The 13,840-nt window shown below is 50.4% G+C and overlaps 1 protein-coding gene across 1 annotated transcript; it reads left to right on the top strand.

The window, feature by feature from the left end:
• Positions 1-7,745: 7,745 nt before the first annotated feature.
• LOC119366393 (beta-glucosidase BoGH3B-like) lies at positions 7,746-10,361 on the top strand. Its single transcript, XM_037632123.1, has 5 exons — positions 7,746-8,007; positions 8,172-8,467; positions 8,593-8,985; positions 9,107-9,608; positions 9,693-10,361. The coding sequence occupies exons 1-5, from the start codon at positions 7,767-7,769 to the stop codon at positions 10,184-10,186; spliced, it is 1,926 nt and encodes a 641-aa protein (XP_037488020.1). The 5' UTR covers positions 7,746-7,766; the 3' UTR covers positions 10,187-10,361.
• The last annotated feature ends 3,479 nt before the right edge of the window (positions 10,362-13,840 follow it).

Here is a 13,840-nt window from a genome sequence, read left to right as displayed (position 1 = left end):
CAGTACTCCTCGTGAACGCGCGACGGATCACCGCCACCATCACCGCCGTCGTCGCGACGGAATCCAGACGGACTACGTGGTCCGTCTACCATCAAGACATCAGCCGCAGGGTCCCTGCTATCGCACTCGGATGCGGTCTCGACGGAGCCAGTCGACAGGTCGAACAGGCCGTAGAGAGTTTCATCGGGCTCGATTGTCGCGACTTGATGGGTGGTCGACTGACGAGCCACCACACGTTGCACCCACCGCTGAAGCCGCGACCGACCAGATCGCTTGCGACGGCGAATAGCGGGGAGTGAGGACACCACGGGAGCCGACCGATACTGGGTCGACGGCTGCCGGAGAAGGACGCCGCGTACGCACGCGCGAAAGTGCGGCGCCCCACAGACGGGGAGCGCCTCGATGTCAAGGGGAGCTTCCTGAAGCCAGGCGGAGTCGCCGGCGATGAAGACGAGCGTGTCGAGACGGATCTCGCGGCCCTCAGCCAATCCACCGCCGGAAACCATGATGATAGGGATCGAAAAAATCGCAACTTCACCAAAAAGTCGCTAAGACACCCGCCTCAAGGTGGGCGCCAACTGTCGTGGTCCTAAGACTGACAGTAGAATGGGGGGTAGGTATGAGCAGGCAAGATCTCAACTATGATGAAGTTGTACACACAAGATTTACGAGTTCAGGCCCTTCACGGTGGAAGTAAAAGCCCAACGTCTCGGTGCCCGGAGGCGGTCGACTGGATTATATGCATGTGGAGTTACAGGGGGCGCGAACCCTTGTCCCAGAGAAGGGGGGGTGGCTTATATAGAGTGTGCCAGGACCCCAGCCATCCTCCGTTACAAGGAGTTCAATGTACATAAAGACGCGGCGTTACTGATAACGCCAGCCATAGGTGCTATTAATGATTTTAAAGACTACGGAGTGAACGCCTGTTCGTTGCAGTTCTGAGTGACTCCTGGTCTTCAGTAGGTCGAGTGGTTTCTTGTATGGTCGAGTGACATCAGGAAGGAGGGGTACCCGAGTGATATGGTTGGTCGAGTGGATTGCACTCGACCACTTCACCGGGTATTCCTTGTTGTCTCTTGGACTTCTTTGCTTCTATGGTAGTGAACTTGGGTAGGACATATAGATCAGGCATGTGGCCCTACCCTAGGTTTGTATCCTCATCAGCTACTGCTAGACCTAAAACCCGTGCTACTACTAGGGTTTTCCCTAATAGTGAATATTGAATTGAGTGCCCAGGCTCATCTGCATCCAGTAAACAGTAAAACAAAAAATAGCAAAAAATCCCAAAGATCTGTTTTCTTTAGTGCACGAGGTGCGTGCAAAATTTAGTGGCTAAAGGACATTCGAGGAGCTCACAACATAAAAGACAAAATGAGCTTCGAACAGCATTGTTTTCAAAAGTTTCTCATATGTTGGAAATTTATTATTTTTGATGAAAGCTACTGAAATGTCCAACCTCCACGGAATTTAGCACGGACTTCATGAACATGAGTATTATTTTTAACGCAAATGATAAATCCCGAACGTTCGGATTTTATGCATGGCAATCAAAACATTTTCCATGACAATTTTACTTCACGCAGGGTCGGCAAACAGGGCAATTTTTAACAAAAAATGAACTGAAACAAAGTTGTCATGTTTGAACAAATAAAGTTGCCATGAAAGGTTCCGTCAAAGTACTCTACCCTAAGAATACTTTCCCCTAGCGGCGGCTAGGGTTTATTTCTCCTCGGAGTCGATTGTGTCTCCGAGTCTACCCCGACGTCGCCTCCACCGTGATATACCCCACCCCGAGTCGATCTCTCTTGCAGCTCTGTCGCAGTCATCCATATAGTGTGCAGCGGCGTGTGCTTGAGGCGGTTGAGATCGGAAACTGCGTCTGGGAGTCTGTCTTCCAGAGTTCTAGAAGCCTAATCCATGGCGTTCCTCTCCGACGCCCAATCTGAGACTAGCGGCGGCCATGGTGCTGCTGCAAGATCGAATCTTCATGAGTTCTTTGATCAGCTTGACCTAAATGAAGAGGAGTTTCATGACGTTCAGATTGATGAAGATGACCCGGTGATCAATGAAAGCGTCCGCTGGCTAGCCCTGGCGAGGGTTCATACGGAGAAATCCTTCAGCCAGAGTGCGTTCTACAAGGACATGAGGGCAGCCTGGAATCCCGCTCAGCAGGTTCGCTTCAGGCCGGTAGGTTCCAATCGATTTGTGGTTCAGGCATCGTGCCTGCAAGATTGGGAGCGTATTCTGCATCAAGGCCCATGGCTGTTTCATAATATGGTAGTGTTGCTGTGCCCCTACGATGGGTTTACTAGGGTTGAGGATATTGCAAATAACCTTATGCCAATTTGGCTGCAGATCCACAAGTTGCCTGATGGCTTCAGCAAACCGGGAATAGTTGAGAAATTGCTTAAGGGTGTTGGGATGATCCTTGATATGCACCTTAATGGTAATACCCGTGGAGATTATGTCAGGGTCAGGGTTCAGCATGACATCAATAAACCTCTTACAAGGTTTGTTAGCATTGTTCGGGCCAAAGAAAGAGTGATCTTCATGGTCCGCTATGAAATACTTGCAAAGTTCTGTAAGGTATGCGGACTCATTGGCCATGCTGTTAAGGAGTGTGGCACGGGGATACATGATGAGAAGAGCCACAAGTATGGTGACTGGTTGTATGCAGAACCTTTGAAACGTGTGGAAGGGGAACTGGAGCAACAACCTGTTAAAAATTCCCAGGCCAGTCCTCCGAAAGCCAAAGATAAGGAGGCTGCTATTCAGGATCCGGATCTGACTGGTACAGCGACAAGCCCAGTTAAGTGTGGTACAGTTTTGATGGAATGTGACAAAGGTGTCCGCAAGAGGCTCTTGCTGGTGGGAGAGGAGAAAACTGATGATCAAACCCCACTCCCAGCGACAACTGCCATGTTGGCTATTACAGATGGTAGTGGGAAGGATACGGAGCAAGGTTCTCCGACTAGCAGCACTAACAGTAAACGTGCAAAGGTTGATGATGTGTCACAAAATGAGATATCGGCGACCTCCCTGGAGGAGGACCGCCGGACGCAATGAATGTTTTAGCTTGGAACTGCCGGGGTGGGGGAACCGCCAGACAGTTCGTGAGGTGTTGGCCCTCTCAAAAGCCAATTCCCCCAAATTTGTCTTCCTTTCGGAGACAAGACAAGATGTATCAAAGATGGAGAAGCTACGTTGGCGGTTGGGCTTAAAAGGTTTCGCTGGTGTTAGCTGTGATGGTTTGAGTGGAGGCTTAGCGTTGTACTGGGATGATTCCCTTTCGGTGGTAGTGTTGGATTCTTGTAAGCGATACATTGATGTTCAAGTGAAGGACATGAGTAACAATACATGCTGGCAGGGTACTTTTGTTTACGGCGAACCAAGAGTTGAGAATAGGCATGTCATGTGGGATAATCTTACAACTCTACGTGCAACTTTAGCAGATCCATGGTTGGTTTGTGGTGACTTCAACGAGGCTATGTGGCAGCATTAACACATCTCACGTACTGCTCGATCTGAAGTACAAATGCAAGCCTTTCGGGACTGTCTAAACATGTGTGATATTGTCGATCTGGGGTTCTCGGGTGTGCCGTTCACTTATGATAACGGCCACACAAACGATAGCAATGTCAAAGTCTGGCTGGACAGGGCATGCGCGGACCAGGCTTGGCGGGATCTTTTCCCGGCCTCCCGTGTCCATCATGTGGTTTCATCTTGTTCGGACCACTGTGCTCTAGTAATTGAGTTGATTGCTTTACCGGATAATCCGAGATAGAGTGTGCCAAGATACGAGATCATGTGGGAGAGGGAGGCGGCTCTACCAGAGATAATCCAAAATACGTGGGCTGCTCATAAACCGGAGGCTAACCTGGGTGTGGTATCCAGTTCGCTTAAGGAGATGATGAAGCAGCTTCGCACGTGGAGTAAGGAAAAGTTCGGCAACGTTAATAAGAAACTCGAGAAGTTGAGGTTAGAATTGGCGAATCTGCACCTCACTAATGCTGATAGAGTTTTGTTACGTACCAAGATGAATGAGTTGGACGAACTCCTATACAGGGAGGAAATGATGTGGTTGCAGCGGTCACGTATCAGCTGGCTTAAGGAAGGCGAACGTAATACTAAATACATGCATAGAAGAGTAGTTTGGCGAGCGCGGCAAAATTTTATTCAGCGCTTGCGCAAGGAGGATGGTACCTGGACCACCGCCCCATCTGATATGGAGTTAATGGCGCGGTCTTATTTCCAGGAGGTATTTACCAAAGATCCAACACTTTCACCAGAGGCAGTGCTAGAGTGCATACAACCCAAAGTGATGTTGGATATGAATGAGGCTCTCTGTGCTCCATACTCAGAGAAGGAAGTGTCAGACGCTCTACTCCAAATTGGTCCACTCAAAGCACCAGGAGTAGACGGCTTCCCATCAAGGTTTTATCAGCGGAATTGGGGCTCCATGAAGTTTGAAATAGTGCCTGCTGTTCTTGAGTTCTTCTCTTCTGGAGTCATGCCCACAGATGTGAATGATACTACTATTGTTTTGATTCCTAAGATTCCCCATCCGAAAGAATTGAAGGATTTCTGGCTGATTAGTTTGTGCAACATCATATATAAAATTGTGTCCAAGTGCATCGTCAACAGGTTACGTCCGATCCTGCAGGAATTAATCTCCGAGAATCAGAGTGCCTTCATACCCGGAAGACTTATTTCTGATAATTCTATAATTGCATTTGAGTGCATTGATTATATCCAAGCAAAACGGTCTTCGGACTCTCCTTGTTGTGCCTACAAGTTAGATCTCTCCAAGGCCTATGATAGAGTTGATTGGGATTTTTTGGAACTAGCACTGTCCAAGTGGGGGTTTTCGGAGGTTCGGATCAAAAGGGTGATGGCATGTGTGTCCTCAGTGAAGTATTCGGTGAAGCTCAATGGGAAGTTGTTGGAGGCTTTTAGCCCTACGCGGGGTCTTAGACAAGGTGATCCCTTCTCCCCATTTTTGTTCCTTTTCGTTGCTGATGCTCTTTCCGCTCTTCTGCATTAATCAGTTAATGATGGTCAGCTAGAGGGTCTAAAAATTTGTAGCAGGGCACCAGTTATATCTCACTTGCTCTTTGCGGATGACTCTTTGCTTTTCTTCCGAGCTTCGACAAACCAGGCAGAGGTGGTGAAAGATTTGTTGAGCACTTACGCACAGTCTACGTGTCAGCTCTTGAACCCTTCCAAGTGTTCCATTCTTTTCTCCACAAACTGTCCGGGGGCTGTTTCAGAGTCTATAAAGCATACTTTGGGTATCTCGTGGGAGGTTTTCGAGCCTAAGTACTTGGGGCTGCCAGTGCCGCAAGGAAGAATGCATAAAGGCAGATTCGAGAGTACCCAAGAAAGGTTGAGTAAGAGGCTCGTGGATTGGAGCGAGCAATATACTTCCACTGGTACTAAGGAGATTCTTATAAAGTCGGTGGCGCAGGCGATCCCCACCTATGTCATGAGCGTGTTCAAGCTTCCGGCTTCCATTTGTGATGACTTAACTCGGCTTATGAGGCAATACTGGTGGGGCGTGGAAAATGGGAAAAGGAAGATGGCTTGGTTGAGTTGGGAGAAGATGATCTTACCCAAAGCTAAAGGGGGGATGGGCTTTCGTGATATGCGTGCGTTTAATCAAGCCTTGTTGGCCAAGCAAGCTTGGAGGCTTATTGACACACCGGAAAGCTTATGCGCTCGTCTGCTGCGTGCAAAGTATTATCCCAACGGAAATATTCTTGATACGGTGTTCTCTGGACGAGCTTCGGAGGTCTGGAAAGGAATCAGCCATGGGTTGGAACTTGTGAAGAGAGGTATAATCTGGCGAGTTGGAGACGGGTCTAAAATCCAAACGTGGCGGGACCCTTGGATCCCACGGGGACACGATTGTAGACCAATCACTCCTAAGAGGAATTGTCGTTTTAATCGTGTGTCAGACTTCTTGGAAGAAACTGGAGCATGGAACTTACAACGGCTCAGGGATCATTTCTGGGAGATGGACATCAATGAAATTCTAAAGATCAAAGATTCACCAAGAAGAAGGGAGGACTTCATTGCTTGGCATCCTGGAAAACATGGCTCTTTCTCTGCGAAGAGTGCCTACCACCTGGCGACCTCGGCTCGGGAGGAGAGCGTTGCATGTGGGGCGTCCAGCTCATCCCAAGATGGTGAGCGAAAGTTGTGGAAACTACTCTGACAGTCTAAGGTCCCTCTTAAGATGTGTATCTCAGCGTGGAAGGCTTGCTCGAGAGCTTTGGCGACAAACGAGTGCAAGGTTTATAGACATATCAGCAGGCGGGGCACTTGTCCTATGTGTGGTATTGAAAGAGAAGATTCATTCCATGCTCTTATCTCCTGTGCACATGCGATATCATTATGGGAGGCGATGCGGAGCGTGTGGAATCTGCCACCTCGTGAGTGCCTTGTCAATTCGGGTCCTGACTGGCTTCTTCACGTACTTGCTGCGTGCTCAGCACAAGTACGGGATATGGTTATCCTTCTTTGCTGGCGTATATGGAATGTGCGCTCAGATGTCACTCATGGCAAACAATATTCACAAGTGGAGGCGTCGGTCGCTTTTTTGGATAGCTATCTGAGGTTGCTCAGATTATCGAAACAGTTCACTACTGAGCAAATGATCAAGGGGAAGATGAACGTGGTCCAAGAACCGGATGTCCGGCCTGAATCTGCTCCAGTGGAAGTGGAACCCTGGCCCCCACCGCCGGCTGGTTATGTTGCACTGTCTGTCGATGGCACCTTTCAGCCAATGGACGGTTCGGCAGCTACGGGTTTGCTGTTGCGTCGACATGATGGCTCTATCATCTTCTCGGCCTACCGGATTCTTTTCCACTGTAAGGATGCCTTGGAGGCGGAAATTCATGCAATTATGCAAGGTATGGCGCTGGCACTCCAGCATTCCGCTCTACCGGTATGGGTACAATCAGACTCTTCATTAGCGTTATCTTCACTCGTTGATGCAAGTTTGTCCAGATCCGTCTATGGCCATCTTGTTGCTGAAATCAAGTCTCTTACGGAGGAAAGGGAGTTAATTCCGAAGAAAATTACTAGAAGTCAAAATAGGGTTGCAGATTGTTTGGCCTCTTATAGCCGCACCGGGTCTTGTAGTGCAGTGTGGTTGTTAGGAGTTCCGCCATGTATAACGGAACTTGTGCCACGTGATTGTATCCCTATGTTCATGGAATAAAACTCACTTTTTCCCGCAAAAAAAAAAAAGTTGCCATGAAAAAACGTTCGGGGCGACATATTTAAAATCCGAACGTTCCGTGTTGCAGTTGCACCCGAGAGCCAAAATGCCGTTTCCGGAAAGGAATAAATATCTTGATATACTTCACCATGTGGCAGCACCGCACTGGCTCGTGTGTTGCCGGTGGGTAACGTTGCCGCTAAAAATGCCTTTGCCGCCCGGCCCTTTCTCGCCCGATTATAGTTGTAACCGCAAGACCGAGCGAGAGGTTGACACTGGAATCAGTCCATCGACCTCCACCGCTGCAAATTGATCACTCCTCTCTGTTGAAGTGTTCACCGTTGTACACGTCATGTTTATGACCGGTTCTCCAGGATCTGTACCGGCTCCTTCATCCTCTCGGTAGTGCCTAGCTAGATTGTAGGAGTTCAGTTGAGTCCTGGGGCTGCCTCTCCCTCTCCTCTCTATTTAAACCGCATGATGTGTACTGATATATCTACACTCTCATCACACCCACTTCTTTGCTCGACCTAGATCAGAAATGGCAATGCAGACGGGCTGCTGCTCGGCGGCGCCGGCGGTCCTCCTCCTCCTGGTGGTTGCCGCGGCCGGTGCGTCGGTGACCGGGGCAACGTATGTCAGGTACAAAGACCACAAGCAGCCGATCCAGGCGCGCGTGGAGGATCTCCTCGGCCGGATGAGGATCGAGGAGAAGATCGGGCAGATGACGCAGATCGAGCGCCACAACGCCTCCTCCGCCGTCATCGAGAAGTACTTCGTCGGTACGTACTCCCTCCCTTAATTTGCTCTCTTCCTTCCTTCCTTCCTTCCTTCACCGGCGAGGCGAATCGGTCGATCGATTCTCGAAGGCAGCGTATGTGTGCGTGTCATACTCTCTCTGCATTGCATGTGGGCTTGATCGATGGATCGATGGATGTGCATGCAGGGAGCGTGCTGAGCGGTGGCGGCAGCGCGCCGTCGGAGAAGGCGTCGGCGGCGACGTGGCAGGAGATGATCGCCAAGATGCAGAAGGCGGCGCTCAGCACCCGCCTCGGCATCCCCATCCTCTACGGCATCGACGCCGTGCATGGCAACAACAACGCCTACAACGCCACCATCTTCCCCCACAACGTCGGCCTCGGCGCCACCAGGGACCCCGACCTGGTCAAGCGCATCGGCCGCGCCACGGCGCTCGAGGCCAGGGCCACCGGCATCCCCTACACCTTCGCGCCATGCGTCGCGGTGCGTAATAACCTATTCATATCAATCATTTTTTGGCTACATACATATAGGAGTATATGTCAAAAGTCGCGTCCATGCATCGTTAACACATGCATCCGGCTGGCTGGGACGGGGCATGCATGCAGGTTTGCCGTGATCCGAGGTGGGGCGGGTGCTACGAGAGCTTCAGCGAGGACACGAAGCTGGTGCAGCTGATGACGTCGGCCGTCATCCCCGGCCTGCAGGGCGACGTCTCCAGCAAGCATCCCAGGGGCGTCCCCTTCGTGGGCGGGACCAAGCACGTGGCAGCCTGCGCCAAGCACTTCGTCGGCGACGGCGGGACGCACCACGGGATAAGCGCCAACAACACGGTGCTCAGCTTCCACGACCTCATGCGGATCCACATGCCGCCCTACTACGACGCCGTCATCAAGGGCGTCTCCTCCGTCATGATCTCCTACTCCAGCTGGAACGGCGTCAAGATGCACGAGAACAAGTACCTCATCACCCAGATCCTCAAGGAAAAGATGCACTTCAGGGTACGTACGCCGTCAATATAATTTGCATACCTTGTCACTGTCATTGTCATTTCGTTCGTACGTACGTACGTCCGTCCATCGCTTGGCTTGAGTTGACACGTACGTACGTACGGTGGCGCAGGGCTTTGTGATCACGGACTGGCAGGCGGTGGACAAGATCACCACCCCGCCGCACAAGCACTACTACCACTCCATCCAGGAGACCATCCACGCCGGCATCGACATGGTCATGATCCCATTCGACTACCCCGAGTTCGTCGCCGACGTCCAGGCCCAGGTCATGCGCGGCGCTATCAAGATGGACCGCATCAACGACGCCGTCTCCCGCATCCTCAGGGTCAAGTTCGCCATGGGCCTCTTCGAGAACCCCTTCCCCGAACACAGCCTCACCGGCCAGCTCGGCAGCAAGGAGCACCGGGAGCTCGCCAGGGAGGCCGTCAGGAAGTCCCTCGTGCTGCTCAAGAACGGCAAAGGCAGGAAAGACGGCAAGCCCGTCCTCCCGCTCTCCAAGAAGGCCAAGAAGATCCTCGTCGTCGGCACCCACGCCCACGACCTCGGCCTCCAGTGCGGCGGCTGGACCAAGTCCTGGCAGGGTCAGTCCGGCAACGGCATCACCGGCCATGGTACCTACTTACCTCCATCGCCTCCTCGTCTTTCTTTCACACATCTCTTAGTTGTTGACTACTGTACGTACGAATACGATGCAGGCACCACCATTCTTGAGGCCATCAAGTCGGCGGTGGACAAGAAGACGATCATCGACTACTCGAAGCACCCGGACAAGGGCAACGTCTCCAAGAACGAGGACGAGTACGACTACGCTGTGGTGGTGGTGGGCGAGCACCCGTACGCCGCCGCGGCCGGCGACAACCTGAACCTCACCATCCCGGGCCCGGGCCCGGAGGTCATCAGGAAGGTGTGCGAGCTCGTCAAGTGCGTCGTCGTCCTCGTCTCGGGCCGTCCGCTCGTCGTCGAGCCATACCTCGACACCATGGACGCGCTCGTCGCCGCCTGGCTGCCCGGCACCGAGGGCCACGGCGTCGCCGACGTGCTCTTTGGGGACCACGGATTCTCCGGCAAGCTGCCCCGGACGTGGGTCAGGTCCGTCGACCAGCTGCCCATGAACTACGGCGACAAGCTCTACGACCCGCTCTTCCCCTTCGGATTCGGACTCACCACCAAGCCAGCGGATCGCAGCTAGCTACCTTAGCTAGCCCCTCATCGGATCGAGTTTGGGTTTCATCTTTTTCCATAGCATTAGCCTGAGGTTATTTAATTACTAGCTTTTTTGTTAATTATTAGCTAGTTAGCCCGTGAGGCCTGAGTGGTAATCGACCGGAAATGATTTAATGAGAAGGATTTCACTTGATCGCCTACACCGCCGTGTGTGTGAGTTCGTTGTGAACGTCCCATGAACGTCCCAATCTCTAGTGATGCCACAGTTATGTCTATCCTGAATCATCAACTTCTCGATCGAGTTCGTCACAATCATTTTGTCACTTTTCCAATCATTTGCATTCCGCACACGGACCAAAAACAAAGCTTCTCTTGTTGAGTACCAAAATCGGCTTCGGACTCACCAACAAGCCGGCGGATCGCAGCTAGCTATACACCCAATGAGTTTGGATTTCATCATATAGCCTGAGATTGATCCCTTAGTTCATTAGCCCCTGCACGCCCCTGAGTGGGAAATCGATCGATAAAAAATAAATGAGCAAGATTTTGTGTCAGGTATTGGGAGAAACTGCTAAGCTTTGTTGGGATGCTGCCAGACATCGCGTACATGATCCCCACCAAGGGACTGTTGCTTGGCTCATTCGTCGCAGGAACGGACTACTACGCAGATGGCTTGAAGACAAAGGTATACCTGGGAGGATGGGGCGAGGAGGGAGCCGCACCTCGTGGTTCGCTTTGGCTACATTTTGAGGCGGGCGAAATGCATGTAAGGGTCGTCGACAATCATGAGCTCCACAGGCCGCTCAGATGGATCCTCTTTGACGCCTTCACAAGCTTCACTCGAATTGAGGTTGACCCTTGGACACGGGCGATCTAAGGAAGAACCGAGACACTTTCTGAATAGCTACATCATTTTGTGTGTATCGGCACATGCTTTTACAACAATGTAGTATTTGCTTGGTTTGCTCCAATATCTAAAATACAACGGCATGCTTTGTATCTCAGAGATTCACATGGGGCTTTCCGTGGGAAAAACAAGAGTAAAATATCTGGTGACATTATATAGAGGAAGCATCCAAGCAAAAAATGCATGAAGTTCTCGAGCTCCTTCACAAACATCTGTTAATGGATTCATCCTACTACCATGATTAATTGGTATTCATTGTTTTTTCATGCTAAGCATCCACATTGGTGAATCGGCTACACACTCATTCTCGAATCATGAGAGACACATTTACCAGTGTAATAGATAGATCATGCTTAGCTAATGTGTTAAGTCTACAAATATTATTGTCCCAGTGTCAAAACATGTAAAATTTCCTAATAATATGCTCCGTGATCTGTGTTGCGCTGCCAGCCCATGTGCATCACTGACAATTTTGTCCTCAAATTTGATGCTAATTAAGATCTCAAAATTTTAGAGTTTGTAGCTCAGTTTGAACGTTTCCGGTTACTGAAATTTGTTACGTTAAATTTATTTTTGTACTAGAATTGAGAGTAAGCATTAGAAAATGACTGATCAACAGAATGGTAAAATAGACAATATTTGTGGTGTATAAACGCTAGTATAACTGAAAAAAGATAGAAACACATTTTTTTTGCTTTATCAATGGCAACATGTTCCTAAATCCGTTGCCGTTTGGCTGCGCTCGCTTGATGGCCTCAGTGGGCAACTCCAACGGAGCGCAAGTTTTTTTTTTCTCGAGTCTGGTTTTTTGTCAAGATAAGACCGGAAAAGCCAGTTTTCAAAAAATCTCTGGACATTTTCAGGGTTTTTCGCCGAAATATTCGAGCAAATTCGAATTCATAAAATTCTTGTATCAAAATATATTATACTTAGGCCTTGTACAATGCTAGATGCTTATGAAGGTGCTTAGAAAAATAAACCGGGTTTTTTTCTAAAGCACCAGTGTCTATTTTTACAGGACCTAATCAAGCGTCTTCCCTGTAAAAATAAGCACAGGTGCTTAAGAAAAGCCTAATTTATTTCTCCAAGCACCTCTCCTAAGTATCTTGCATTGTTGAAGGCCTTAACCCGTTGCATGTTGGAAGTGCTTCATGTTTTACGGGTCACCATTGATCTCGTCTTCATCAGAAGGGCGCGTGGGTTCGACGTAGTGCAGCTGCAGCATTTCCTCTTTTTTTTCCAATTGTATACGTATGTGCTTTTCGTGCTGATATGACTCCACGTACTCCTATTTACGAGTCTGTCTTGATTCACGACGTAGTAGTCGTCGTATTCACTCACAAAAACTCTAGTCGGCAAGGCAACGCTTGCCAATCTTTTGACTCCAACTCGGCTACGACTCGGAACCGGCCTGACTTTGGTTTGGCTATATCTCTCCACCCGAGGCCGTGGGCACCAGATCGGAGCAGACCACCGGCACCCTTGACCTGCCTCCACCAACACACAACGGCCGGGCACGACTATACTGCACCTAGCAATGAGACGCGCGACGGCGGCAAGATTTGAGCACGACGAGACGCGACGCACGACGGTGTCCGGCCACCGCAAATTTCAAACGCCTCGCTCAGCCGGGGACGTGTATTTGAGCGAACCCGGTCGATCTTTTACCCGTACAAACCGATCGACGCGGACGCAGATGGAGGAGTTAAAGCTACTCAGCAACCAGGCCAGGTTCATCTCGGCCATCATCAGCGGCGAAATCAAGTACATCCGGAGGAAGATGAAGGAGCTGCTGCAGGACATAATCGACAAGGGGTTCGATCCCATCCTCAGAGAGGGGTTGCTGCCCGTGCCCGGGGACGAAGGTGAAGCTGCAGCAGCAGGAGAAACGGCTGAAGAACACGGCAGCTGCTACTACGAATACCTCACCTCTATGCCACTCGGTTTCTTCAACGACGACTACGTGCAGCATCTTCTCAAGAGGATATCCGAGATCGAGGAGGCGATGCGGTCGTCTCACACGGACCACGGGGAAGCTCGGTCGGGTCCAGAGGCTGCCGGAGATGATGGTGTGTCTGACTCTGAAACAGCAGCAGCGCCCAGGAAACGGCGCAAGAGGAGTGCAGCAGAGTCGGTAGTGCCCATGGATGACGTTTACGACGACGAGGAAGCCGCCGCCGCACTGTACGACTATCTGGCCGCAATTGCTGGGCTTGGGCCCCGACAACATGGTGGTAACGCCTACTCATCTTCATCTCCTGCAAAAAAGTTTAAGCTGATTGGTGGTAGGCGTAAATACTTTTTGCATGCATAGAACCTGGGACTGTGAGCACGCTGCAGAGGCGACCAACCAAGAAGCAGCGGAGGAAGAAATCAAGCATAGTTGGCGCGCTACTACCTCTCGAGGACATCAACACGACTGCTTCGACTTCGACCGGCACCAATGATGCTTGGACGAGCGGACGTGCAGTGCCTTATTCGCTGTCAACGCTCGGCTTCGCGAGGAGTATTTGATACTCCCTCTGTATTGTATGTAAACTAATACAAGGCCGTTTACATCAGTCATGTTCATGTAGAAGCTGAATCAGTGTTTTGTTGTGCGTCACAGACATATACGAGCGTTTGAAAGTTGAGTTCGTTGTTAGATTGTATGGACACACATGCTAAAAGGTAAGTTAAGTTCAGTGTTTGAAAGGTGAGCATGAGAAATTTCAGTGTCATGGGATGATACAATAGGATATTGTGATCGAAGCTTTCATTAAATTATTAACC

Source organism: Triticum dicoccoides, chromosome 2B (assembly GCF_002162155.2).
Source record: "Triticum dicoccoides isolate Atlit2015 ecotype Zavitan chromosome 2B, WEW_v2.0, whole genome shotgun sequence".
Taxonomy (NCBI): Eukaryota; Viridiplantae; Streptophyta; class Magnoliopsida; order Poales; family Poaceae; genus Triticum; species Triticum dicoccoides.
Note: the sequence above shows the minus strand (reverse complement) of the source record. Positions and strands in the feature narration are given on the sequence as shown.